General features: G+C 38.2%; 2 protein-coding genes and 1 pseudogene across 3 annotated transcripts in view; 2 read left to right on the top strand and 1 right to left on the bottom strand.

Annotated features, from left to right (window-relative positions):
• Positions 1 to 18,704, top strand: part of RAB3GAP2 (RAB3 GTPase activating non-catalytic protein subunit 2) — a 120,918-nt gene extending 102,214 nt beyond the window's left edge. Inside the window, exons 27-35 of one of the 2 annotated variants that reach the window (XM_054449963.2) lie at positions 2,213 to 2,279; positions 4,688 to 4,758; positions 7,543 to 7,578; positions 9,105 to 9,179; positions 9,493 to 9,711; positions 12,943 to 13,032; positions 13,605 to 13,826; positions 15,234 to 15,392; positions 15,592 to 18,704. In XM_054449963.2, coding sequence (XP_054305938.1) covers positions 2,213 to 2,279; positions 4,688 to 4,758; positions 7,543 to 7,578; positions 9,105 to 9,179; positions 9,493 to 9,711; positions 12,943 to 13,032; positions 13,605 to 13,826; positions 15,234 to 15,392; positions 15,592 to 15,747 — 1,095 coding nt within the window. In that variant the 3' untranslated portion in view covers positions 15,748 to 18,704. The remainder of the gene's footprint in view (positions 1 to 2,212; positions 2,280 to 4,687; positions 4,759 to 7,542; positions 7,579 to 9,104; positions 9,180 to 9,492; positions 9,712 to 12,942; positions 13,033 to 13,604; positions 13,827 to 15,233; positions 15,393 to 15,591) is intronic. The other variant, XM_063671959.1, reaches the window with a different exon arrangement.
• Positions 18,705 to 18,942: 238 nt separating this feature from the next.
• Positions 18,943 to 26,184, bottom strand: part of IARS2 (isoleucyl-tRNA synthetase 2, mitochondrial) — a 56,280-nt gene continuing 49,038 nt past the window's right edge. The window contains exons 20-23 of the mRNA XM_054449975.2: positions 25,051 to 25,196; positions 23,866 to 24,056; positions 21,349 to 21,493; positions 18,943 to 19,490 (exon numbers count right to left, since the gene is read on the bottom strand). Of these exons, the coding sequence (XP_054305950.1) occupies positions 19,348 to 19,490; positions 21,349 to 21,493; positions 23,866 to 24,056; positions 25,051 to 25,196 (625 nt within the window). The 3' untranslated portion in view covers positions 18,943 to 19,347. The remainder of the gene's footprint in view (positions 19,491 to 21,348; positions 21,494 to 23,865; positions 24,057 to 25,050; positions 25,197 to 26,184) is intronic.
• On the top strand, positions 22,617 to 23,097 carry LOC129013583 (small ribosomal subunit protein uS8-like; annotated as a pseudogene).

A 26,184-nucleotide genomic window follows, 5' to 3' on the forward strand; every position in this document is an offset into this window, starting at 1 on the left:
GTCAGGATTTAAGCATAGAGTTCTCTTTATCTAAAACCAGTGTGCTTTGCCCTACTCCCTAGTTAGGTTGTGACAAGTATATTGTTTATTTCTTTCTGAATTCTGGCATGAAATGGCCCCAACCGAACACAATATTCTTAATATTATAGTCATCATGATAAAAGTCAAGAGTGAAGGTCCCAAGATCAACCTAGTGTCTGATTGTTCAAATATGTATTTGTCTGTTACTTCTGTTTGCCTCAGAAGAACAAAGAGGCAGATTGTGCCCAGGGTTGACTGTAGTCCAAGGTTAGCCTTGCTGCCCTCTCAGCTCTCTGCTCAGGCTTCATTTTCTATTGCTTTTGGTAGCCACTGTTTCTACCAGGGCATTCTCAGTCTAGAAGCAGCATATGGGGAAGGCCTCAAGCCTGGAGGCAGAAGGCAGTGATTTGGATCCCAGCTGAATTGCTGACAAGCTTCTGGCTCAAGAGAGCCACTGAATCTCTGGCCTGTTATTTTCTACCTCCTTTCCCCTCCTTTTTAAAATGAAGGTGCCATGATCAAATAAGATATAAAAACATATTGTAAATATTCCTCTTTGCCAATCAGTCCTTCACTTAGACCTCCTTAGTCAGTTCCCTGGTAAATTATTCCTCTCAAATCAAAATTCTCACCTTTATCATCCTTATATGAGGTTGCACTATTGTAGAGAACTCTCACAGATGAACTAATTCATGCTAATATATTAATGGAAACAATACTCTTCCTTCCTCCAAAAAACTGTAATCACTTACATATTAAAGGAAGACATTATGAAAGTAAGTGATTTAAATAAAGGAATAGTCTTTGATCAATTAAACCTTGACCAAAAAATGATTTTAGGACAGAGGATCCTCTTAATGCCCTTCAAATCACCCTCTTCAGTTGACTACAGCCTGAATGGCGATCATATTTAGGCTCTCTACTTAAATGTGTTACTTTCCCATTTTATTAAAAAGGAATGTTATGTCTAGAATGAGAAAATAATAATTTCTAAAATCTGAATTAATTTCAAATTCAAGTCTAAAAAAGTGGCATTTAAGAAGAAAATTCTGCTTTATAGTATTTGTTTATAAACCAAAGGCAGCTTGCAGAGGGGACACAGACAAAGCTGACGTCAAGCCCCATGGTTGCCGCATAGAGCTTGTAATCATCATAGCACACGGTTTCTGAACTCTTTGTTTCAACGTTCTCCTAAAATGAGGGCTGTAATAGTAGTTATCTCAAAAGGTTATTGCATATTTTGAGAAAATGAATGCATAGTGCCTAACATTTTGACTAGTGTTACCAGTATCATTAGTATTGCTTACATTTAAAAGAAGTTGTTGTTTTACTTGTTTGTTTTTCCCGTTAAATATTCATCTTGCCCCATCCAACCAGTCTCAGCTCCACCATTTGACACACACAGTTTTATAAGGCTCAAAACAATAAAATTACCTTCAGAGAAATTTCAACACAGTGTGTATTGGCAATGATGATATGTTTGATGATGATGTACAAACTACAAAATTATTTAGCAGAGATCTGAATTATTTCATCAGTGTTGCATACTGTATTTGAGTTTTAATATGTAAACTTCTTTGATTAGAAAGAGTTGAATTTCAAACATCCCATCTAATATTTCGTATTTCCTTCCTGCTTTAATGTTTTTCTCTTTGGCACTTAACATTAACATACTAAATATAATATATTAACTTATCATGTTTATTATATAGGTCCCTCACTAGAATTTAAACACAGTGAAGGCAAGACTTGGGGTCTGTTTTGTTCATTATGGAATCCATCGTGCTTCAAGTAGGGCTTGGTACATACTAGATACTCAATAAATATTTGTTGAATGATGAATGAATGAATTGTATCTACAAAAGTAAACTTATTGTTTTTAAATCTGTATGAAATTCAAGTATTTATTGGAGAGAATATTGCCATGATGTTCAAACCACAGCAAATTTGAATCCAGATGTTAGTCCATATGACCAAGGAGCTTTTAGGAATTAATTATTATATAGGTAATGTGAGTTGAAGAGGGACAGTTTATCAAAAGTTATTTCTTACCCAATAATTTCATGTTGTTATTGCAACATTCTTAGGTGGTTTTATGCAAAAATTTATGTAAGAAGTCTCCATTGATAATGGTAAAACCTATTAAATGATACCTCTTTTTCTTTCTCTTTTTTTTCTCCCTGTATGTAAGGAAGCACGTTTTTTTGTTAGGTCAATAGAACACTTGAAGCACATATTTAATGCACATGTTCAAAATGGTAAGTAAACAGATGTTAGAAACATCACTGGTTGATCTAAAAGAGGCTTCCTGATTTAACAGGATGTGAATTTAAAGATTTACAACCTATTAAATTTTTATTTGATTATCCTGCAATCTAACATATTACTGTGTATTGGCTGAGGTGCAAGGGTCTCTTGAGCCCAGTAGTTCAAGGCTGCAGTGAGCTATGATCACACCACTGCATCCAGCCTGGGTGACAGAGTGGGACCCTGTCTCTAAAAAAAAAAAAAAACCAGTACTGGCCATTTTAACTACTTGGAAAAGTGCTATTTATAAAGGGGCAACAACTGATAGTAATCACCACTTCTGTTCCCCAAGCTGACTACTATCCCTGAGTGTAATTAAGGCAGCTGTTCTGCATCTAGCTTTCCAAGGAAAGAGGTGATCAATGATAGATGCAGAACAGCTGCCTTCATTACACCCTTCACAGATAGTGAAGGAAAGAGGGATGGATTTCTCAGGACTGTAATTCTTAATAAAAAATCTTGGTAGCCAAAAGCCTAATAATAAGATTAGACTGTAGCAACTATCTTGTGCTTCTTATGATGGATGTGAATATTCTCCGTTAGCTGCCAGACCTTGGCAAGTACTGATGTCTCCTTGAAAAAATATTGAACTTGTAAACAGATTCCATTTAATAGATGAGTTTCATTATAGGAATTGAGGATATTAGCACTAAGCTAGTTAGTAACCTTAGTAAATGATGAGACTTGGTGTTAGGCTGGGTAAGAGGAGATATCACCTTATATCTCTGTGATAAATTCTAGAGAAGCTGTGTATTTTTCACCTCTATCACATGCTTGCAGGTGACATGAAATCCAGTTGCAGAAATTGTAAAGTGTCCCATTTTACTTGAAGAGAACTTGAAAATTACTTATTCATCTCTTAGATCTTACCTTCATCCAAAATAAATATATATATTTATATATTTACCTTGACTGATTTAGAAAATATCATGTTTAGAGTATTCTATCTTTATTGATAAAATTAAGTTACTGCCAGGCGCGGTGGCTCACGCCTGTAATCCCAGCACTTTGGGAGGCCGAGGCAGGCGGATCATGAGGTCAACAGATCGAGACCATCCTGGCTAACACGGTGAAACACCGTCTCTACTAAAAATACAAAACATTAGCTGGGTGCGATGGTGGGCGCCTGTAGTCCCAGCTACTCGGGAGGCTGAGGCAGGAGAATGGCCTGAACCCGGGAGGCGGAGCTTGCAGTGAGCCAAGATCGCACCACTGCCCTCCAGCCTGGGAGAGAGAGCGAGACTCCATCTCAAAAAAAAAAAAAAGTTACTAACTGACTTCAGACTAGTATTCCTTCAAGTCAGACCTTTACCTATTTGTACCTTTACCCATCGAGTAGAGTTCCTGGCTTCTCATAGCCTGTGAGGGGCCTTACTCATAGACAGACTCAGCTACAAGGGTAGTAATAATAGCATGTGAAATGCCATATTTACATTGCCTAATTGACAACTGTTTCAGAAGTTTAATTTTAATGCCACAGCTCAATGAGTAGTGACAGGGTCTTGCTTTGTTAGCCCAGTTGGAGTATAGTGGCACACATAGCTCACGATAATCTTGAACCCCTGAGCTCAAGCTATCCTATCACCTCAGCCTCCGAGTGGGACTATAGCCATGTGCCACCATGCCTAATTTTTTAAACATTTTTTCATGGGGATGAGTTCTGGCCATGTTGCCCAGACTGGTTTGTTTGTTTATTTGTTTTTTATATGTTTTGTTTTTAATACTTTTTTATATAACTACATACTTTAGTTTCTAGTTATATGTGAAAAAAATCAATTGGCAGACATTGGGATTGTTTCTAGTGTTTGGCTGTTGGGAATAAAACTGTTCCCAACAATCTCATACATATCTTCTGTATTCATTTCTCTAGTGTATATACCCAGCAGAATTGTTGGGTGATAGAGCAGACACATGTTTAGCTTCAGTAGCTACCACCCAGCAGTTTTCCCTGTGGTTTTACCAAATTATTACACCACCAGTAATGCATGAGTGTTCCATTTGTTCCATATCCTCACTAATACTTGGTATTATAATTTAAAAATTGTTCTTAGCCTTTTTGGTGGTTATGTAATGCTGTCTCACTGTGACATTATATTTATCTCATAACTAATGATGTGACTCTTTTCTTCATGCTTAGTGGCAATTTAGACATACTCTTATACAGCCTAGTTCTGATTTTTATTAAATCAGATTTTAAATGAAATTAAAGATTTCATGAACTTTATAAATATTACATGATATAAAAAAGGAAATCAAAATAGTCCATATAGTTTAATAAGCTTAAGAAAGACAGTAATTTATGTGTAATAAAAGTGAGAATATATAAGCATTCTATTTACTGCTTTTACTTGATATCTAGGCATTGCACTGATGATGTGGAATACGTTCTTAGTTAAAAGATTTTCTGCTGCTACATACTTAATGGATAAGGTAAGGTAGTTTCATTTGTTGACTTCTTATTTATTTGGTTCTCTTAATTGACTAATATTAGAAAGATTGTTCACATCAGGCTTTGTTAGACTATTTTTTAATTTGATAATTAGATTTTACTCATACTCAGTTAAATGTAATGCCCAGTACTGGCATTTTAATGACATAAAGAAGAGCTCTAAATCCTCATAAAGAGACTAATATATTATAAAAGCCTCTTAACTAAAGAGATTAGGACTGGTAGTTGATTCAAGCAAGGATTTGCATTTTATTTTAAATTAAAATATACAAATTTACGGTTACCAATCTTTGATGTAAGGCCAAGATATTTTCTTTGAATGGAGTTGATTGCATTCTCCTTTGGTTTTCTTGCGTAAACCTCACCCATAATGTATTGCCTATCATGGCTAGATCTTATTTTTTTAAAGCTGTTATGTAATCTGAGTCCAAAACCTTTAGATTTCTATAATTTTTATAGTTGCTCCCTCTGTATCTAATCAAAAAGACCTAGGAGTTATTCTCCTCCATAAATCTTTGCAAAGCATTCAACATAGCATTCATGTAAATAACTCCCCCTTTTTTCTCATTCATATTTCATCAGTTATTGAATTAAATTACATAATTACAGTGACATCTACAACCAGCATGAGTAGCTTTGGGAACAAGCATAACATGTAAGCACAGAACTCAACTGGTGGGAGCAGAAGCTGCTAGCATGCCGAGAGTACCAGCCTAGCCTCCAGCTGAGTGGCCAGGGACACTAGTTAGTGTGTTTTACAGGCCACTCAACAATGTAGATTAGTGTAGCATCAGATGAGTGGATGCTAAGAGAATTACCACGGTAAAGATAACATATTCTTTTAAATGTATAGTCACAGTCATTCCTGTATCATGAATAGCACCACAGCCAAGACCCAACTTTAGGCCATTGCTCCCCTTGAAATTACTCTCTTTGATGTTATTTATAACATTTTTCTAGTTAAATCTAACCCTTCTTTCCTCTGTGTTCATCTTCCTTCACTGATTAGCTTCTTTCTTGGAACTTGCATCTTTTGGCCTTTATGATGTTGTTCTCCTATTCAACTTCACCTCTTACCCCATCGTCTTTCGAGAGAATAACAGTAAAATGTAATTTGTGTGTATGTTACAATTTGTAGTTTCACAGCATTCTCACATCCACAATCACATTTGATCTTCACTACTTTGGGGCGAAAATAGTCCTAAACCAGGAAGTAGGAAATTTGTGATTGGATAAGTCTTTATTATAATGTGTTAATCTTTCATGTGCCAAGACTATGCTAGGTTCTGTGGTTGAACCAATGGAAGTTACGGTCCTGGCCCTCAAAGAGCTCACAGTTTGAACACCAGGTAAACAGACAATAGGGAGTGTTTGGAGCTCAGAAGAGGAGGAAATAAATAACAAAACAAGGGGAAGCCTTCTGACTTAAATTTTGGTGGATGCCTGTATATATATACCAGTAAAAAGTAGGTGAGAGGAAAGTGTATCCCAGCAGTCCTGGAGATATGAGGTAACTTATTGGATTCAGAGAACTAGAAATAGCTTAGGATGGCTGGAACATAGGTTATATTAGAAGAAAAGAAAGGCTAAGATGAAGAAATTCCTGTGCAGGCTGTGAATTTGCGTTTTCTAGTAGTATGTGTAAGCTTAGCACAGGGTCTGGCACATGTGGTAAGGGCTCAGTAAATGGTAGCTATTATTTTATATTGAAGACACTGGGGCAGTTTTAAGCGGAGGAATTATATATTCAAATTTGTGTTTAAAAAGATGATTCTGGCAACAGACAAAATATCTTGGGACTGGGGTCAGCTGATCTTGGTTGTTCCGAGGCTGTTGCAGTAATCCCAGCAAGTGGTAGTGAGGTGACATTTTTCTCCACTGTCTCCTGTGAGTTTCCTCTCTTATCAAGTAGTATTTCTGAGGGCAGAACTTTTACCTCCCACTTATTACACTGTAGACATATACAGTAGAATCTTAATAAGTACTTATTGCATAAGGAAGTTTTTCTGGGCTAGGAATATAACTCCCATCTGCTTTAGAGTGGTTTTCCTTTCTTTCTATTTCAAACAATTGTGTCTTTATCAACAAGCTGAATTCTTAGGTGTTCTTGATTAGTAGCCCTGAATTAGGCTCTGGGTTTTTTTTTTTAGTTGTTCTTTGCTGGGAGTGGGATGGAGTCTCACTCTGTTGCCCAGGCTGGAGTGCAGTGGCACGATCTTGGCTCACCGCAACCTCCACCTCCTGGGTTCAAGTGATTCCCCTGCCTCAGCCTCCCAAGTAGCTAGGACTACAGGTGCACGCCACCACGCTCAGCTAACTTTTGTATTTTTAGTAGAGACGGGGTTTCACCGTGTTGGCCAGGCTGGTCTCGAACTCCTGACCTCAAGTGGTCAGCCCACCTTGGCCTCCCAAGTGCTAGGATTACAGGCATGAACTACCACACCTGGCCCATGCTCTAGGTTTTTAGGCAACACAGTTATTTGACTGTACAAAGTGACGGCCAGATTTTTAGAGTTTTTACTTATTTAATAGTTCAGAAATATGTAATTTATATTTGAAAAGATTATTCTTGAGCCCCAGTGTGAGATTAAGTTTCACCACAAATTTAGTTGCATCTACTGTTGGTAGAGCCAACAGCTCTACCAACATTTATTTATAGCTCCATTTATAGTTTTTAAATTTGGTTACTTTTTACTATTTGTGCCATAGTAATGTCTTTTTATTTAAATTATTAAATGTTACAACATTTTGTCTTTTTATTTTAGGTTGGAAAATCACCAAAGGATAGGTTATGCCGAAGGGTAAGTGAATCTCCCATAACTAGAATTATAATTGTTAATTCCACACTTTATGTAGTACTTTATTAACTGTATGAGTGAACTTTGCCTTTTACCATTGTGATGACGTATCAGAAGGAGATAAGAAAAATGAAAAGAGAATACAGCATTAAGGAAACTGGTCATGAACTATGGTCAATTTTAATGTACTTTTCCAGATTGTTAGATAGCATATTAAACTAGGTTTTTATAAGATGTTGTTCAGCTTTGGACTGTGAACAAGATAACATGCTACCATTGCTGCACATTCCGGTTAGACATTTATAATAGAAGCATCCAACATCAAATTGAAGCAGGTTCAAATGAAGTAGTTAATTTGATCTACCTATATACATGATATATATAATAACATAAGTATACAAATAGAACATTAGTCTTAACTAATATTCTCATCCATGGATATGGGACTTGTATTTGACCCAAGAAATTAATAGTACTAGCTTCCATTGTTGAAGACTTTTTCTGGTGTGTTCTTGAGAATGGTTGTACGACTAGAGTGTGTGTGTGTGTGTGTGTGTGCGTGCGTGTGTGTGTGCATGTACCCACAAACACTGAATTATTTGCTTTGGGGATGTGAGGAAATTATAGATTGTTGGTTTTAAAAAGATTATATGGCAGGGCGCGGTGGCTCACGCCTGTAATTCTAGCACTTCGGAAAGGCGAGGCCAGTGGATCACCTGAGGTCAGGAGTTTGAGACCAGCCTGACCAACAAGGTGAAACCCCGTCTCCACTAAAAATAGAAAAACTAGCCAGGCGTGGTGGTGGGCGCCTGTAATCCCAGCTACTCAGGAGGCTGAGGCAGGATAATCGCTTGAACCTGGGAGGTGGAGGTTGCAGTGAGCCGAGATCGTGCCACTGTACTCCAGCCTGGGCAACAAGAATGAAACTCTGTCTCAAAAAAAAAAAAGATTATACACAAATGCAGTGGTCCCTTGGACAAGCCCTTTAAAGGAGTCATTGAGAATCAGATGTTGCTCACAGCATCAATCTGGTACTTAGTTCTCAAGCTTGAGGATTCTCAGCTCAAGTTTTGCTCAGAGAGTTGGTTGGGTTCAGTCTCCAAAAGACGCTCCGAAAGCAGACCAGGCTGTTTTCTTGGAACTTTTCAGGTTAGATTCTCATGTGTGTATCTTCCATCTACCACAATTATTTAGCTACCAGATGCCTTAGCAAGCTGAACAGTGAGTTCAGAAGTGCCACCATCGATAGTAACTGATGAGGCTGTTTCTTTACAATACACAAAGAACACTACGTTTTAAAAGTCAATATTTGTACCACTTTGTAAAGCTTGACTTTAAAATTGGTTGACAGTAAATAATCTAAAAGAAGGAACTTAAGTATGCTAATGCCTTGACTTTCAAATTCTTGCCTGTCTATTCAGTGTGGAAAGTCAGCTGAACAAGTGTATTGTATCCTGGTTCGTGTTTTGCTGATAGTAACTATAGCAGTTTTCCTGCAGGGCCTAATTACGTTCCTTTTTAAAAAACAGGATGTGGGAATGAGTGACACAGCAATGACATCTTTCCTCGGCTCCTGTTTGGATCTTCTTCAGATCTTAATGGAGGTAAAAGAGGTGTATTTTTCATTCTGAACTGCTCCTAAGATATTACATATTCTGCAAACCATTGCATTTAATAAATGACTATTTTAATGAGGTTGTTTTTCATTCATTCATTTCTAAATTTTGACTTAAGCCTAAAAGGTAGTGATGTTTTCTTATTAAATTCTTATTGAAATTAGACTTTGTGTTTTTTTATTACAATTTGGGACAGTGTGCAATATGAATTTGCACTTTGCTGCTAATAAACTCATTGGGATATTTGTAAGCTATGATTTTTCCATTACTGAACACAGTCCTCCATTCTCAAAACCCTTAGGCAGATGTTAGCAGGGATGAAATACAGGTGCCTGTGCTGGATACTGAGGATGCGTGGCTCTCCGTGGAAGGACCAATCTCCATAGTGGAACTGGCCCTTGAACAGAAGCACATCCACTACCCACTGGTGGAGCACCACTCCATCCTGTGCTCCATCTTGTATGCAGTCATGAGGTTTTCTCTGAAGGCCGTGAAGCCACTTTCACTTTTTGACAGTAAGGTAAGTACCTCACAGGATTTCAGAGCTATTTTGGAGTTGCGGGCTTAGCAGACACATGGATTTTCATATTTAATAGAAGCTGTCCAGTACTTTTGTGACTTGTATAATTTGGTGTGAGGTTCCACCTCCCTCATTCCCTGCTTGATTCCATTCTTTTTATTTACCTTCTGTACTGCTCCCCTTGGAGTTTTGCCCTCTCAGCTGTCTGCTCTTCTCATTCTCCATATTATTCCTGGACAGACTCATTTTCTCCCTCTTACATATCTCTAGGCCTGACCAATCCCTAGAGTTTGAGGCATCCATTTCTATTGAACTTCTCTCTTTGAGTGTCTTTATAGGACTTCAGATACCTCATATCTAAAATATATCTGCAAACCAATACCCCCATCCTGCCCCTAACCTAAATTTGCTATTCCTTCTGAATTCCCTGACTTGGTTATTTTATTAATGATGTCATCATTTTTGCCCTGGCAAAAACTAGAAACTTTGAAGTTATCTCACCAATTCCTTACTTCAAGCCAATTTTCTTCATTGTAAATTCATTCTTGTAAATTCTGCCATAGATCATACCTGTCCATTTCTCTCCATGACTATACCCCTAGTTCAGGCATAATCATCTTTCCCTTGGCTATTACAACAGCCCTTTCTTAATCACCCTGCCTCCAGTTTCTCTCTCTCAGTCCCATGCTGCAAGAGCTGTCTTCCTAAGAGACAGGTTTAATTGTATTAGTTCTATACCTAAGATTTTTTTTGGCTCCTCTGCAGGATCAAGTCCAAACTTGTGAGTAGAATATGTTTTTACATATTCTATTGTAACCTTCACAGTTTAGCTGCAGTGGATAGTGAAATCCTTTCCTTCCCCACGCAGGTGTCAAATTTTGAGAGACAGGACACAAACTGTTGGAGATAAAAACGTCAACATTATTACTTAGCTTTTTACTGATAGAAGCTGGGTTAGAGAACACAGCTTAGGCTTGTGGGAAAGTGGGTTTATTATTTTGCCCTTAAATGAGAGACTCCCAGACAGGCGTGGTGGCTCACACCTGTAATCCCAGCACTTTGGGAAGCCAAGGTGGGCAGATCACTTGAGGTCAGGAGTTTGAGACCAGCCTGGCCAACATGGTGAAACCCTGTCACTAGGAAAAATACAAAAACTAGCCATGCATGGTGGTGTGTGCCTGTAATCCCAGCTACTTGGGAGGCTGAGGCAGGATAATCGCTTGAACCTGGGAGGCAGAGGTGGCAGTGAGCCAAGATCACACCACTGCACTTCAGCCTGGACCACAGAGTGAGACTCTTGTCTCAGAAAAAAAAAAGTATAGATTTTGAATGAGTTAGTATATCTTTGAGATTATAAATGATAAGAGTACTTAAAGGTTAAAAAAGAGAAAGAAATACCAAAATAAAGTGCCCAGCTCAGTATTCCCGTCAGAAAAGGCCTTTGTGAAACCAGAACACATCCAGAATTGGATTAGCACAGTAATGTTTAGTTTCAACCCATGTCATGCCAAGACTACCTGAGACAGCTGGGTGACACTCATCTGCAGAGAGCTAGTATGGTTGAGTGGCCAGTGAAACAATCCCGGTGCTACCATTTGCTAACTAGAATTATTTAGATTTTCTTACTCTCAGTTTTCTCATTCAGAAAGTAGCAGTGACTCTAGCGCCAACCTCATGGTTGTTGTAAGGGTTCCTTGTATTCAACATGGAAGTACTTAGCAGCGTCTGGAATGTAGTAAATAATAAGTGGTGCTATTATAGATGCTATAGCTAGGACCACCAGGTGGGAACTCTTGAGTAACAGATCGTGAGTGTATGCTAAATCTTTAAATACTTCTATCAGTGATGTCCAAAATGTCATGGGTTGCCCTGTAAGTCCGGTTTTTCTTATCACTAAAAGATGAGTAACTTTAATCTACTTGGCAGTCACAATAGATGACCTAGAATCACAGATGATTAGGTATGGAAGGTACATTGGAAGATACCTAGGATGACCTGCTTGCAGAAAAAGAAACAGTAACCCAAGATTGTGGGTCGTTTACCCAAGGCAACCTGGTTGGAAGTGGTGAGCCTCGGACTAGACCCAGGTCTTTCAACTTAAAGGCCACTGCTCTTTGCTCTGTATTAATTTCCTTCCAAGGAACTTCTAAAATCCTGTGTCCTGATATTCTGTTTCTACTCTTTAGACACACATCTGTTCTTTTAAATACGGTGTTTTTAAACAATTCAGCAAGTGTTTTTAAAGGATTCAGAGGCTGGGCACGGTGGCTCATGCCTGTAATCCCAGCACTTTGGGAGGCTGAGGCGGGCAGATCACCTGAGGTCAGGAGTTTGAGACCCGCCTGGCCAACATGGTGAAAACCCCGTCTCTACTAAAAATACAAAAAAATTAGCCTGGGCATGGTAGTACATGCCTGTAGTCCCAGCTACTTGGGAGGCTGAGGTGGGAGAATGGCTTGAACCAGGAAGATGGAGGCTGCAGTGAGCTGACATCACGCCACTGTACTCCAGCCTAGGCAACAGAGTGAGACTCTCTCAAAAAAAAAAAAAAAAAAAAAAAGGATTCAGGGTACATATATGTATTACTTAGCTATTACTGCAGAGCAAATCATCCCAAAACTTGGCTGAAAATAACAAATATTTATTATCTCACAGTTGTTGTGGGTCAGTAATCTGTGTTCTCCTTATCTAGGTGCCTCTGGCTTAGTCTCTCATGAGGCTGTAGTTAAGGTGCTGCATCTGAAAGCTCAACTGGGATGGGGAAAGGGTGATTCACTTCCAAGCACAATTGTTGGCAAGATTCAGTTATGCCACATATGCCTCTCCATACAGCAGCTCACAACACGGAACCTGGCTTCCTGCAGAACAAGTGAGAGTGAATATGAGTGCCTCAAGGCAGAAGCAGTCTTTTGGAACGTGGTCTTGGAAGTAACGTGCTATCATCTCTACCTGCTTCTGTTGCTAGAAGCAAGTCACCAGCCTCCATGCAAGGAGAGGAGACTATAGGAAACACGAATACCAGGAGGAGGGGATCACTGGGGTTCATCTTAAAGGCTGTCTACTACATACTAGATAATTGTTATAAAAATTAAAGGAAGAATTCTAAAATCTTACTGTTCAAGGAGAAATAAAAATCAACCATGAGTTATTATTAAGTTTTAAAGAGATCTTTCTCCCTCTCCCCCCTTAATAATCCACACTCATCAGTTTTCTTGCTCTCTTTCTCTTTAGGGAAAAAATGCATTTTTCAAAGACCTAACTTCAATTCAGTTATTACCTAGTGGGGAAATGGATCCAAATTTTATTTCTGTACGGCAACAGGTAAATTACAGCTATTGGATTTTGTTTTTGTTTCTTGGAAAAAAAACAGTAAGGGAAAAATCTAGCTGGCTTTTGAAAAGAATGACCACTTTCTATCGCAAGGACAGAAAACCAAACAGCACATGTTCTCACTCATAGGTGGGAATTGAACAATGAGAACACTTGGACACAGGGTGGGGAACATCACACACCGGGTCCTGTCGTGGGGTGGGGGGAAGGGGGAGGGATAGCATTAGGAGATATACCTAATGTAAATGATGACTTAATGGGTGCAGCACACCAGCATGGCACATGTATACATATGTAACAAACCTACACGTTGTGCACATGTACCCTAGAACTTAAAGTATAGTAATAAAAAAAAATAATAATATTTAAAAAACAATGACCACTTTCAAAGTATTCTTGAGAGCTAGTTGTTTACCTTTAAATGATGTGTTCCTTTTTTGATAACTAAACAATTTAATAGAAAAGCCACTATAAGTGACAGAAAAGCTAACAATACTTTGCTTTAGGTATTTTAAAATGAAACAGTAACAATACATTGCTCTATCTCTTTCTCCATTTTCAAGTTCTTATTGAAAGTTGTCAGTGCAGCTGTCCAGGCCCAACATTCAGCCACAAAGGTCAAAGATCCCACAGAAGAGGCCACACCCACTCCTTTTGGGAAAGACCAAGATTGGCCAGCTCTAGCTGTGGATTTAGCCCATCACCTTCAAGTTAGTGAAGATGTTGTTAGAAGGCATTATGTGGGGGAACTATACAACTATGGAGTTGACCACTTAGGAGAAGAGGTAATCATGACCCTTTGAATGTTAATTGGGCTCAAGTTATAAAATTGATAGTTGGAATAAAGAATCAGTAAAGTCTCCAATGAAGCCTTTTGCTCTTCCTTTTGTTAGAACATCTAGGTATAAAAATAGAACAATAGAATATTTTTTAAAACATAAAATTATAATCAAATAATTCCTACAGTGTGCCAGGCCTGCCCTACGCACAGGGATATAGCAGTAAACAAAACAGACAAGGTTCCTTCATCATGGACTTGATATGCTGGTAGGAGCAGAAAAGCATGCTAAATTTTGCATTGAATGGTAGGTGCTATGAAGAAAATAAAGAGGGCCAGGTGTCGTGGCTCACACCTGTAATCCCAGCACTTTGGAAGGCTCAGGTGGCAGATCACTTGAGCCCAGAAGCTCGAGACCAATCTGGGCAATATAGCGAGACCCCGTCTCTAAAAAGGAAAAAAATATTTATTTTTAAATTAAAAGAAACAGGATCATATGAATAAACAGGAGCCACTACAGTAGAGTGGTCAGAGAAGGTGACATTTGAACCAAGCCCCCAAGGAGAAGCAGCAGCCAGCTACTCAGAAACTGGGAGAACAGTGCTTGAGACAAGAATTACAAAGGCCCTGAGGTGGGGACTAGAATGACTAGGTCCAGGACTAGAAAGGCCGGTATGGCTGACCAAACATAGTAAGCAAGGAATAAAGAAGTATGGCATGAGGCAGGGAGGCTGGCCCGGGCCATGGCCCTATCCTAGGTCTCGGAGCCCATGGTTATTCTAAATGTATTCAGAAGCCATTAGAGGGGCTGGGTGTGGTGGCTCACGCCTGTAATCCTAGCACTTTGGGAGGCCAAGGTGGGTGGATCACTTGAGGTCAGGAGTTCAAGACCAGCCTGGGCAACATGGTGAAACCCTGTCTCTACTAAAAATACAAAAAATTAGCCGGGTGTGGTGGCACATGCCTGTAATCCCAGCTACTTGGGAGGCTGAAGCAGGAGAATCACTTGAACCCAGGAGGTGGAGGCTGCAGTAAGCTGAGATTGCACCACTGCACTCCAGCTTGGGTGGCAGAGTGAGACTCCATCTCAAAAAACAAAAAAGCCATTAGAGGGTTTCAAATAGACATGACATGAAACTCCTTTTATTTGCCAAAAGTTTGAAAACAGCACATTGAGTAGCCATATTGAATTAAAAGATTAGGTGATGAGAGAAAAAAAAAAACCAAGGAGCAGAGATTTGGGTTTAAATGCTAAGTTTGATTTGGATTTATCTTTGGTTGTATACAATCAAAAGATAAATGGCCACAGTTCAAAAATCAACTAGAATCTCTTCACTGGCAACCCCTTTCCTATAGAATAAACAAATCTGCCTGCTCTGACTGTATTATTTCTCCATGTTCCTATCATCTTCAGGCCATTCTACAGGTTCATGACAAAGAGGTCCTTGCCTCTCAGCTGCTGGTGCTGATGGGGCAAAGGCTGGCTCATGCGCTTCTTCACACCCAGACAAAAGAAGGAATGGAGCTGCTTGCCAGACTTCCACCCACACTGTGTACTTGGCTGAAAGCAATGGTCAGTACAATAGAACGAGATCAGGCAAAAGGTCATTGGATGTTTTCTTGAGTGCTTAGTTAATAACAGTTATGAAGAAAATTTGACAGGTTTAATTCACCTAGTTACAAAGAAAAGCATTTTTATGTAATAACTCTTAAGTCAGTAACAATTATTGTTTAGTTGTCTATAATAGGTTATTTTTGTGTCCCATTTGCAGGACCCCCAGGACCTTCAAAACACTGAAGTGCCAATTGCAACAACAGCTAAACTAGTAAATAAAATAATAGAGCTTTTACCAGAAAAACATGGGCAGTATGGTCTAGCCTTACACCTCATTGAAGCTGTGGAAGCCATATCTCTTCCTTCTTTATGACACTTACCTACTGGAAATAGTCTAAAATTATGATTATAACATGAAGTAGTGCATGGTTATTTTACATAGTAAGACCTGGAATTTTATGGGAAAAGTATGTCTTTTTTTTTCCTTTTGTAAAATAAATAAAAGTATATACAACTTTTAAAAAGTGCAACCCTGGCTAAATTCCACTCCTTTGGTTAATACTGAAGATAAAATATAAACAAATGTCAACTCTGTTATAATTAATACAAATGTTTTACTGTTTATTTCTAATTCAAACACTTAAGTAGCTTTATTGTTAAACTTTGCTATTTAAAATTGGTTATAATTTAGATTATGTTCTTATAAGATTCTATATTTCCTATCTAAAATGTTGTTGTAATTCAATTTAAATGTGTTCATGTACAGTCCCCATCAGTAGAGTATAGAAACACCCCACTCTCCTTTAGTAAATGTTGAGAAAATGCCTTTGTTGTCATGCTCCAAATCCCACACTGGGCTGCCACCTGGGAGTTCTGGATACTGAAAGGTTCCTTTCCCAGAGGTTCTGCTGTTGCCATCAGAGGAGGATGACCATGCTTGAGGAGGAAGAATGGGTTCAAGATCATCATATTCATCAGAAGGGGACGCTAAATAGAACCCTTAACCTGTTGTACTTGCCAAAATTGAGAATCAGAGGTGTGTAAAATGCAGCAAATTAATTATAATGTAAGTTAAGATTTGCTTTTTGCCAAGTTGCAAAGTTGTATCCACATCAGGTCACTGTAAAAATGTATTATCTTGTAAAACTTATGTAAAAAAAAAAAAAAAAAGGCAAAGATACTAAAAATTTTAAGTCCAACTTTATTTTTCCTACAAGTGTTTAGAAATGCTTCTGGGATTTGCTAATGTTATCTGTCCTTGGGAACAGTATTGAAAAAACTGCTTAGTGATACTACAGCTTTAGCAAACCTACCTCACAGCTGGGATGAGAGGATAAAATACAACTAATTTTGTACCCTATAGTGCCTAGAGCAGTCCAAGTGCTAAATAAATATTTACTGATTAAAACCAAACTATAGCTACTCGGGAGGCTGCAGGAGGATCGCTTGAGCCCAGGAGTTTGAGGCCATTCTGGGCAATATAGCAAGACCCTGTCTCAAAAAAAAGAAAAAACCAAACTAACCAAAACTCTGTAAAAGAGTGCTTTGAGCTCTACAAATACCAAGTATTTATTATGGTATATTTTTAGAATGTAGCCATACAGTGTAATTATGGGTATCTGTCATGGATCACAATTATTATTCATAGTAAGTCATTGTGATACAGAAGTTTGTTTCTTCACTTCCCCTTAAGAAGCCAACTATAGTAATCATGCAAAGTTGAGGAGTATGTCCTTCAGGGATATAAAGAAAAACAAATCTGTTTTTTGAGCTAAAAGAGCACATCCAAACAAGAATTTAACTGGCTAAAATTTAGTAATTACTGTTAAGTAACTATCAAACTTAAAATCTTACAAGATAAATGGTTAAGATGTCTTGAGTATTTGGGATGGGGGCCTGTGAGTCTGATTGAGACATACATTTTACAGAGTAGCAGCACTGGAAAGGGCTAGTCCAACCTCCCAGCCTCTGCTTGGGTCTCCACTGCCCCAGCCACACACATCCTAGAATTCTTGTAAACATATCTGGCTCTGTATTAACAGTCACTTGTTATATGTGTTCTAAGAGATTAGTTCTTCCTGTGATTTTTCCAAGTACGCTGAAAGTAGTAGTATGAACTTAAGGAGGCTAGTCAAAGAAACTTGGAGTTATAGGTATTTTTAAAGAATAAATCCTCAATTCCATCATCACTTGGCGGGGAGGGGGCACTTATTAAGCATTTTAGATAATAAAACTGGTTAAGCTTACTCTGGCAGAACAGACAATCAAATCTGGGGATTGCTGAGAACAATAATAAGCTGAAGTATGGCTCACAGAATCCTAACACAAATCATTAAGTCTCTAGTTAGATTTATTATCCTAAAATTTTTCATAGAATTTTAAAATTGAATTCTGACTTGTATGGTTAAGAAAAGCAGTTAAATATTTTACTACTTATCAAGGGCTTTTAAAATAAATCTGACAGGAAGAAAGGCAAATAAATACCTATGTAGACATTCTATAATAACAAAGAGCCATAGATGATAAAGGAATTAGATTTTAATGTAGAACTGGTGGTTTCTGAAACAAAGGTATGTGGTACTTTTATTGTAGTTATTGATGAGAAGCCAGTAACCAGTAGTGTTTTCCTAGATATATGCCCACCCTCACACAACTTTCTTCATTAACGTTAAATATGCATTTTTATCTTATTAAATTATATTGTATAATGCTGAAGGAAAACAAAGTGTTCAAATAATCATAACTTCTACATTACAGGTTCTGTTTGTTTAGATGTAGAACTAGAGGGGCCAGGGTAAATGTAGATAAAGAGATATATAGCACCATGCTTCTTAATGCTTCATACTTTTGCAAACAGAAAAAAAAGTTTTACTTTTATTATAAAACTTCATCTGTGGTCAAAGTAAACACTGTTACATTTAAATTGCTTTTTAAAAACAATTGCGATCTAAAAAGTCAAAAATCTGAAATTTAACAATATGAGACTTACTTACACTGAATATAATGTTCATTTAGAAGTTGCTGTGGTCCATTTCATTTATAAGGGACAAATATTTTTACAGTACACTATAGCAACAGCGAAAGCCCTCTCTCACCCTGATAGGAATGGGTTTGCTGGGTGTCTAGAAGTTAGATTCCTGCTGAATAGAATTAGCCATCCTTAAAAGATTTTAATCCAATACGGAACTGTTTATAAAATGCTTTCTCTATTGTAATGTACTGTAAGTAGTGAAATTCTGTATATACTGCTATTTTCTGTCTGTTCATTGTTGTGAACTTACTTATGTATATTAGTGAAATAAATTTTCAGCTTTCATGTTGTTTCCTAAACATTCATAAGTAGTATAACTATTTAAGAGATTTCTTCCTTTCTTGAGTAACAAATTTGGTGATTATTTTCTTTCTAATCCAACCCCAAAAACTAGCTATTCTGAAAAGGTTGATGTTCACTAATGGGAAGAATGAAATGACCCTTCACCTCTTAAGGGAAACAGGCCTCCGCCATTCCCTTTCAAAACTATACTTTTTTTTACTTGATACTCACAACTTCTGCACCAACATCAGTCAGTATTTTTCCAGAATGCCTTTATTTTCAGTATCATAGAATTTAAATACGGAGTCAAAAGATTTATAAAATATAAAACATTTTCTGCTTGGCCATATTTGAAGACAAGCTGAATATATATCTATGTTCTGAATAAGTCCATTATGGATATATATAGGAAGAGATATACACACATCCATCCACAGATACACACACACACATATATATATTTCTGCATGTATATATACATAATTCTTTCTATAGTTACAGGAAATACTTTTTATAATTCTGATTTTGACTCCCATCCTCCACCATTTACTCATCCACTCATTACCTAAATCTTGGATTTCTTTCCAATATTGTAAATAATCCATCTAAACTTCTAGCCAGTACTGTCAGGAGGGTTCTTGCTCGAGTGAGCTGTTAATACTATTTTCCACTAACAACTTCTGCACATCGAGGACAGAGTGTATCTGAAGACTCCGCTGTATACTTCCAACAACGAGGGCATTTTTCTTTTGTAGTCGGCATGACAATTACTTTATAGGAAGATTCTTCACGAATATCACCACCTATAAAAAAATACATGAAGAGTATTTCTGATAGGCATTCAACTTGTAACACTGTTTCTTAATTGGTTTAGCAGAGGCTTCTTTTTCAGTCTTTTGTCCTGCCCTGGTAAAGCTTGTCAGACACTTCCCCATTTGCCCCATTACATATATAGCCAAGATAATGGGATCATACAACTCAACAACTGAAGAGAGCTGAGGAACTAGAGACCCCCGTGACTCTGAGATTGACTGACATCTCCCAAGTCACTGAGTTCTACATCTACTCAGGCAGAGCAGACTTTCTAGCTGTTAAATCTGGGTATAGTTCTGATGAATGACACTGCCTCTCCAGCTACATACTTGACAACGAATTTTTAAAAGCCAAATTATAGTGACAACTACAGTGTCCTCACTCAAAATATCTCGTGGGACAAAAGGAACCAAAAATATCTCCACAATTAATACTCTTAGACCTCAGATTGATAAAAATATAAAAGTAAATTATTTTCCAGTCATCGTACAAAGAGTATATGAACATTACATGGCCGAGCACGGTGGCTCATTGCCTGTAATCCCAGCACTTTGGGAAGCCGAGGTGGGTGGATCACCTGAGGTCAGGAGTTCAAGACCATCCTGGCCAACATGGTGAAGCCCCGTCTCTACTAAAAATACAAAAATTGGCCGGGTGTGGTGGCAGGTGCCTGTAATCCCAGCCACTTGGGAGGCTGAGGCAGAATTGCTTGAATTTGGGAGGCGGAGGTTGCAGTAAGCCAAGATTGCACCATTGCACTCCAGCCTAGGTGACAAGAGCGAAATTCCATCTCAAAAAAAAAAAAAAAAAAAGAAAAAATCATACAAAGTAAATTAAGCCAGAACTTTTACTACATGGTCTATGCTGCCAAGCCCAAATTTGAACTGACGCCTCTAAGTTAGCTTCCCATCTCCTGGTACCCAAAAGCTATGAAAAACACAAGCAGCATAACCTTTGCCAAGATACCTGCTTATCTTTCTTTTTTTTTTTGAGACGGGGTCTCGCTCTGTCGCCCAGGCTGGAGTGCAGTGGTGTGATCTCGGCTCACTGCAAGCTCCGCCTCCCGGGTTCACACCATTTTCCCGCCTCAGCCTCCCCAGCAGCTGGGACTACAGGCGCACACCGCCATGCCTGGCTTATTTTTTGTATTTTTAGTAGAGACGGGGTTTCACCGTGTTAGCCAGGATGGTCTCAATCTCCTGACCTCACGATCCACCCGCCTCGGCCTCCCAAAGTGCTGGGATTACAGGCATGAGCCACTGCGCCCGGCCTATTTTTCTTTATTAACGCAACTCTGCCTCTACCAATGAAGATGAACCAGGTTGACTTTTAAAATCTTCTATAAAACAAATATTGACAAAATGCTTGCTTATGAGATATCATCGTTAGAATGAGCGCAATGAAAGTTCCTCCTTAACCCCTCACAAGAATGGCTAAATATTTTAATCTGGGGTATACATAATAGGAAATTTTAGAATCAACACTGGGGAACAGTGGGCAGGACTGGGCCAGTACTGGGGTACTAAGTATCAAAGCAGGGGGACGCAAAAGGGAAATGGAAGCAAGTCAGACTAACATAAACTTCATATACAGTGACCATTATTTATTCAAAGGACAGAAAGAAAATCTCTCTCCCTCTTCTGTCCCTAGCCCTCAGTTCCCAAGATCATCAGGTAAGATAGTTTTAAGAGCAGGCTTAGAAACTTGGCAATTGTTTATATTATTTCCATAGAAAGATGTATTCCAAGTACATATCTACCTTTAGAATAAACCTAGTCCACTGGAAAGCTGGAGATGACCTATAATTATTCAGTTCTCCAGCTGTTGTTTCTTTCACCTCCTTCTTACCTTCTAAGTTGATGAGGAATTTCCCTTGAAGCTCAATTACATCTGCAGTTATCTCTCGTGGTTCCTGAGCCAGTAAAGTTGACTCAGAAGCCATCATTAATTCATTCAACTGAGAGGTGCTGGAAGTCTCTTCAGACTGCAGCATCTGGAAGGAAGCATGTGAAAGTTACAGTGTATGTTAAATTTGTACCATAAACTGAGGTTATAAAAAGAAACACTATAAAATCTCACGTTTAGAGAGGAACCTTCTGGTATACCATTGCATCCTGAGCAAACACCACTAAATGCATCAATCCTAATTAGCATAAAAGGTCTTAACTAAATATTTCCATCAACAGTATTTATTGAGAATGCTAGGCACTTCACTTTGCTAGATCCTAAGATGTCTCTTATTTCTAATTGTCACATACATACACACAAAAAAAACCTATATGGTGTTTATTATCCTCACTTTACAAATGAAGAAACAAGCAAAGAGAGGTTAACTTGCCCAAGATTCTCAACCCATAAGTGGTGGAACTGCAGGTCAAGCCCAGGTCTGTCAGCTTCAAAGCCTTTTTTTTTTTTTTTTTATGTGTCATTGCATGAGGGGCTAAAATACTATCTCAACAGGCACCTGCTTTTAGTAATGTATACTGATAGTGGCAATCTGAACAATACGCGGGAATGCTCATGAAGTAGACTGAATTTTTCTGATGAACACATTTTTCTCTGTAATTTTGATCTTCAAAGTGAGTTTGTAAGCTAACCAACATAGACATTCCTTTAAAAATTAAAGCTCATGAGAAACAAGAGACTCGAGATTAATTTGGTTTTAACAAGTTTATGCAATTAGTAATGGATAGAACCAGGACTCCATCTGACAGCTACTTGGTATGATTCCTAAGGAAAATACATTCACGTTTTTGAAAATCCCAAAGTATCTTTTTCAATAAAATTGATCCAAACAAGCTGTTCTTCTTTTTAGTTCATTACTTAGAAAGACTGAAGTCAAGGAAACATAGTATGTAGGAAAAAAGGCCAGGACTAGGCTGTGTTACCCTGGCTAGGTCACAGCTTCAGCAGTCCTCATTTCCTCACTTGTAAGATGAACAGCTTCCCAAGTTTTAAATTTTAAAATATGAACATCTCATCGATTATACCTACTAGCTATTTCAAGCTCAAATCTTAATCACGCTAATTACATCATTAAAAATTTAAATTGAGCTTACCATACAAAATAAGATGGATATTTTTTAGAAAACTGACACTAATAAAACTTTTAAAAAATAGCTCTTTCCACCGTCTTTCTGCACCGCCACAATGGTGCGCATGAATGTCCTGGCGGATGCTCTCAAGAGCATCAACAATGCCAAAAAGAGAGGCAAAAGCCAGGTGCTTATTAGGCCATGCTCCAAAGTCATCGTCCGGTTTCTCACTGTGATGATGAAGCATGGTTACATTGGCGAATTTGAAATCACTGATGATCACAGAGCTGGGAAAATTGTTGTGAACCTCACAGGGAGGCTAAACAAGTGTGGAGAGATCAGCCCCAGATTTGATGTGCAACGCAAAGATCTAGAAAAATGGCAAATAATTTGCTTCCATCCCACCAGTCTGGTTTCATTGTACCGACAACCTCAGCTGGCATCATGGACCATAAAGAAGCAAGACAAAAATACACAGGAGGGAAAATCCTGGGATTCTTTTTCTAGGGATGTAATACATATATTTACAAATAAAATGCCTCATGGAAAAAAAAATTATATTCATTGCCAATTCTCTTCTTAAGCATTTAGACTGGAGAAAAATCACATCATTATGTTAAGCTATAAGCCAATCTGGCCAATCAACCCCTAAATATCCCAAGAATAAAATTCTGATGACCCTTCTGGAAATAAAAATAGGATAAATGCTTTGAAACATATGTGGTAACTTGCTGGAGAAAATGAACTTTCTCCAGATTTCACAAAATAAAAATGGAAACTCTTTTTGGGTTTGTTTTGAATCCGGTCCAGATGGATGAAATTCTCAGGAAACCTGACCCTTAAAACAAAACTCCCGATTTTTATACATTCAAAGATGATCGCGATCAATTTATATGTCACCTGTCTTCTAAATAGTCCTCAGGCCTTTCATTTGAAACAGAACTTTATTTACTCCTTCCCTGTCCCTACACAGTAACATGTACGTGTTACATGCACAGAACACATTTTACAAGACATGGAAAAGAATATGGTGAAATAGGAAACAAAGAATCAGTGATATCAGGATTAGAAGATGGAAACCCTAATTTTTAAATTAATTTTTTTTAAATTTAGACACATTTTTTTTAAATGTGCATTGACTTTGCTTAATTTATTAAAAGATATTTAAAAGTGAAAAAGTACATGAAAAGGAACATAATAGAATAATTGCATAGTAAAGTTACACATAACCCAATGTTATTTGATTAATTTAGACACATTTTAAAAGCAAATTTCAGGCAAAGCTCTATGATACTAACACCATTTCAAAAGGTATGTTATTGCTGCATACCTCTATTATCTCAAAAAGCAGTCCAGGTTCTATCACAATGATAACCTTGTACTCAGCTGCATTTTTGCCAGGGATGCTTCCAAGAAATGAATCTCGCATTGCACACGCACTCTCCACAGCTTCTTCCAACCCGGGCTTCTTCCAGATAGAGCTAGTACTAATCCACCCAGTACGGAAAACACTCTTGGGCTCTTCAGAAGAACAGAAACAGTAAACTGCTTTACAAACATCCTAAACTGTATATGAAGTTCTAACGATTAAATACTTACCATTAATGGGAAATAAGAATTGTTATTTATGGTAATCAAGTGATGAAATATTATGGATCCATCCTAATTATTTACAAAACATATCAGCATTGGAAAATCTTTGTTACATTTAAACAAAAGAGAAAATATATAAGATCTCAAAGGAAAAAAAAGGATGCTTAGAAAAAATATACAGAAATATCCCAATATTAACAGCTATCAGTAGTAAGATTGTAAGTGACTTCCCCCTCTTTCTATACTTCTACAGTCTCTAATTTTTATAAACTTATTACAATCAGAAGAAAACAACTATCATAAAACTCACTAAAAGCACTATATTTTGTTTTAATATAACCTAAAATATATTTCAGATCATTTTTTTTGAGAAAGAGTCTTGCTCTGTCACCCAGGCTGAAGTATAGTGGCATGATCTTGGCTCACTGCAACTTCCACCTCCCGAGTTCAAGCAATTCTCCTGCCTCAGCCTCCCAAGTAGCTGGGACTACAGGCGCCCGCCACCATCATGCCCCGCTAATTTTCATATTTTTAGTAGAGATGGGGTTTCGCCACATTGGCCTGGCTAGTTTTGAACTCCTGACCTCAAGTGATCTGCCCACCTCAGCCTCCCAAAAGTGCTGGGATTACAGGCGTGAGCCACCATGCCAGCCATTTCAGAACAGTTATAAAGGTATTTAAGAAAAAAGGTGATTTCTCGACACTGTCAAGCCGCTAATACATTTCAGAAAGCACAGAATTCTGAAATTTATCCTACTCCTCTACAAATAGGTGCAGAAACAAATACATGACCAAAACACACTGTGTCACACAGCAGTCACTGTAAATGGATAAGTGCCCCTTTTATGAAGCAGATAAAAGTAGAAGTTGCACCTTTATCAGGGATATTTCTCATTAAGAGAATAAATGAAGTATTCCTTACCTTTAATATAAGGTATGTGCTGGAACACCTCTTCAGCCAGGTGAGGAAGAATGGGAGCAAAAGAACGAACTATTACATCCAAAATTTCAATTAATGCAGTCTGACAAGAGCGTCGTTTGGGGTCATTTTCCTTTTCACAATAGAGCCTGAACAAGAACAACTTATTCAGCAGTTGACAATACTTTATACATTATGGTCACCAAGATGGGACCTGCCTCAGGTTGAGTTTATTCCTAGTGGCTAATCCTATGGCTCTAATCATCTTCTACTTAAAGAATACAATACACTCTCCTACAATTTTACTCCGTCCAGGTGTACCCACCTCCTTGAAAGCACTCATGGCTACGCTATCTCATTCTGTTTCTCAGGTGGATGACAACTAGAGTCTGGACTACTGTATTAAAGGACTATGAATAAGTTAGTTGATGGTATTTAACATGTGGCTCCCACCCACTACAATGCTATTAGTGTGTTAAGGGAAGGAGTAGGAGTTATAATCCCTATGTGCAAGGTCCTTGGGGTGCTGACAGGCTGAGGATAACGCCTCAGACTGGACTCATTACCATAAAGGTAGGACCATCACCTGCACACTGGAGCAACAGATGAAGACTTGGCATCAAGCCCTCTTCTACAAGGTTACTGCTAATATTATACACTGTTACCATATAATTGCACATATATATCTCTCTCTTCCCTTCAGGATTTGAGAACTCCTGAGAACAAGCATTATGTTCATCATCTGATATCAGTAGTGATGATTTTTTGAACACTTTATCAAGCACAGCGTTAAGCACATTATTGCTTTTCCTTCTCAATCACGAGGTAAGTATTATTATACCCATTTTACAGATGAAGAAACAGATTACAGAATAAGTTGCCCCAAATCAGAAAGCTAGTAAGCAGGAGGGCAAACCTATATACTCAGACTTGACTCTGGAACCCAATCTTTTTTTTTTTTTTTTTTTTGAGACAGAGTCTCGCTCTGTTGCCCAGGCTGGAGTGCAGTGGCGTGATCTCGGCTCACTGCAAGCTCCGCCTCCCGGGTTCATGCCATTCTCCTGCCTCAGCCTCCTGAGCAGCTGGGACTACAGGCGCCCGCCACCACATCTGGCTAATTTTTTGTATTTTTAGTAG

The sequence above is a fragment of the Pongo pygmaeus genome, chromosome 1 (assembly GCF_028885625.2).
Source record: "Pongo pygmaeus isolate AG05252 chromosome 1, NHGRI_mPonPyg2-v2.0_pri, whole genome shotgun sequence".
Taxonomy (NCBI): Eukaryota; Metazoa; Chordata; class Mammalia; order Primates; family Hominidae; genus Pongo; species Pongo pygmaeus.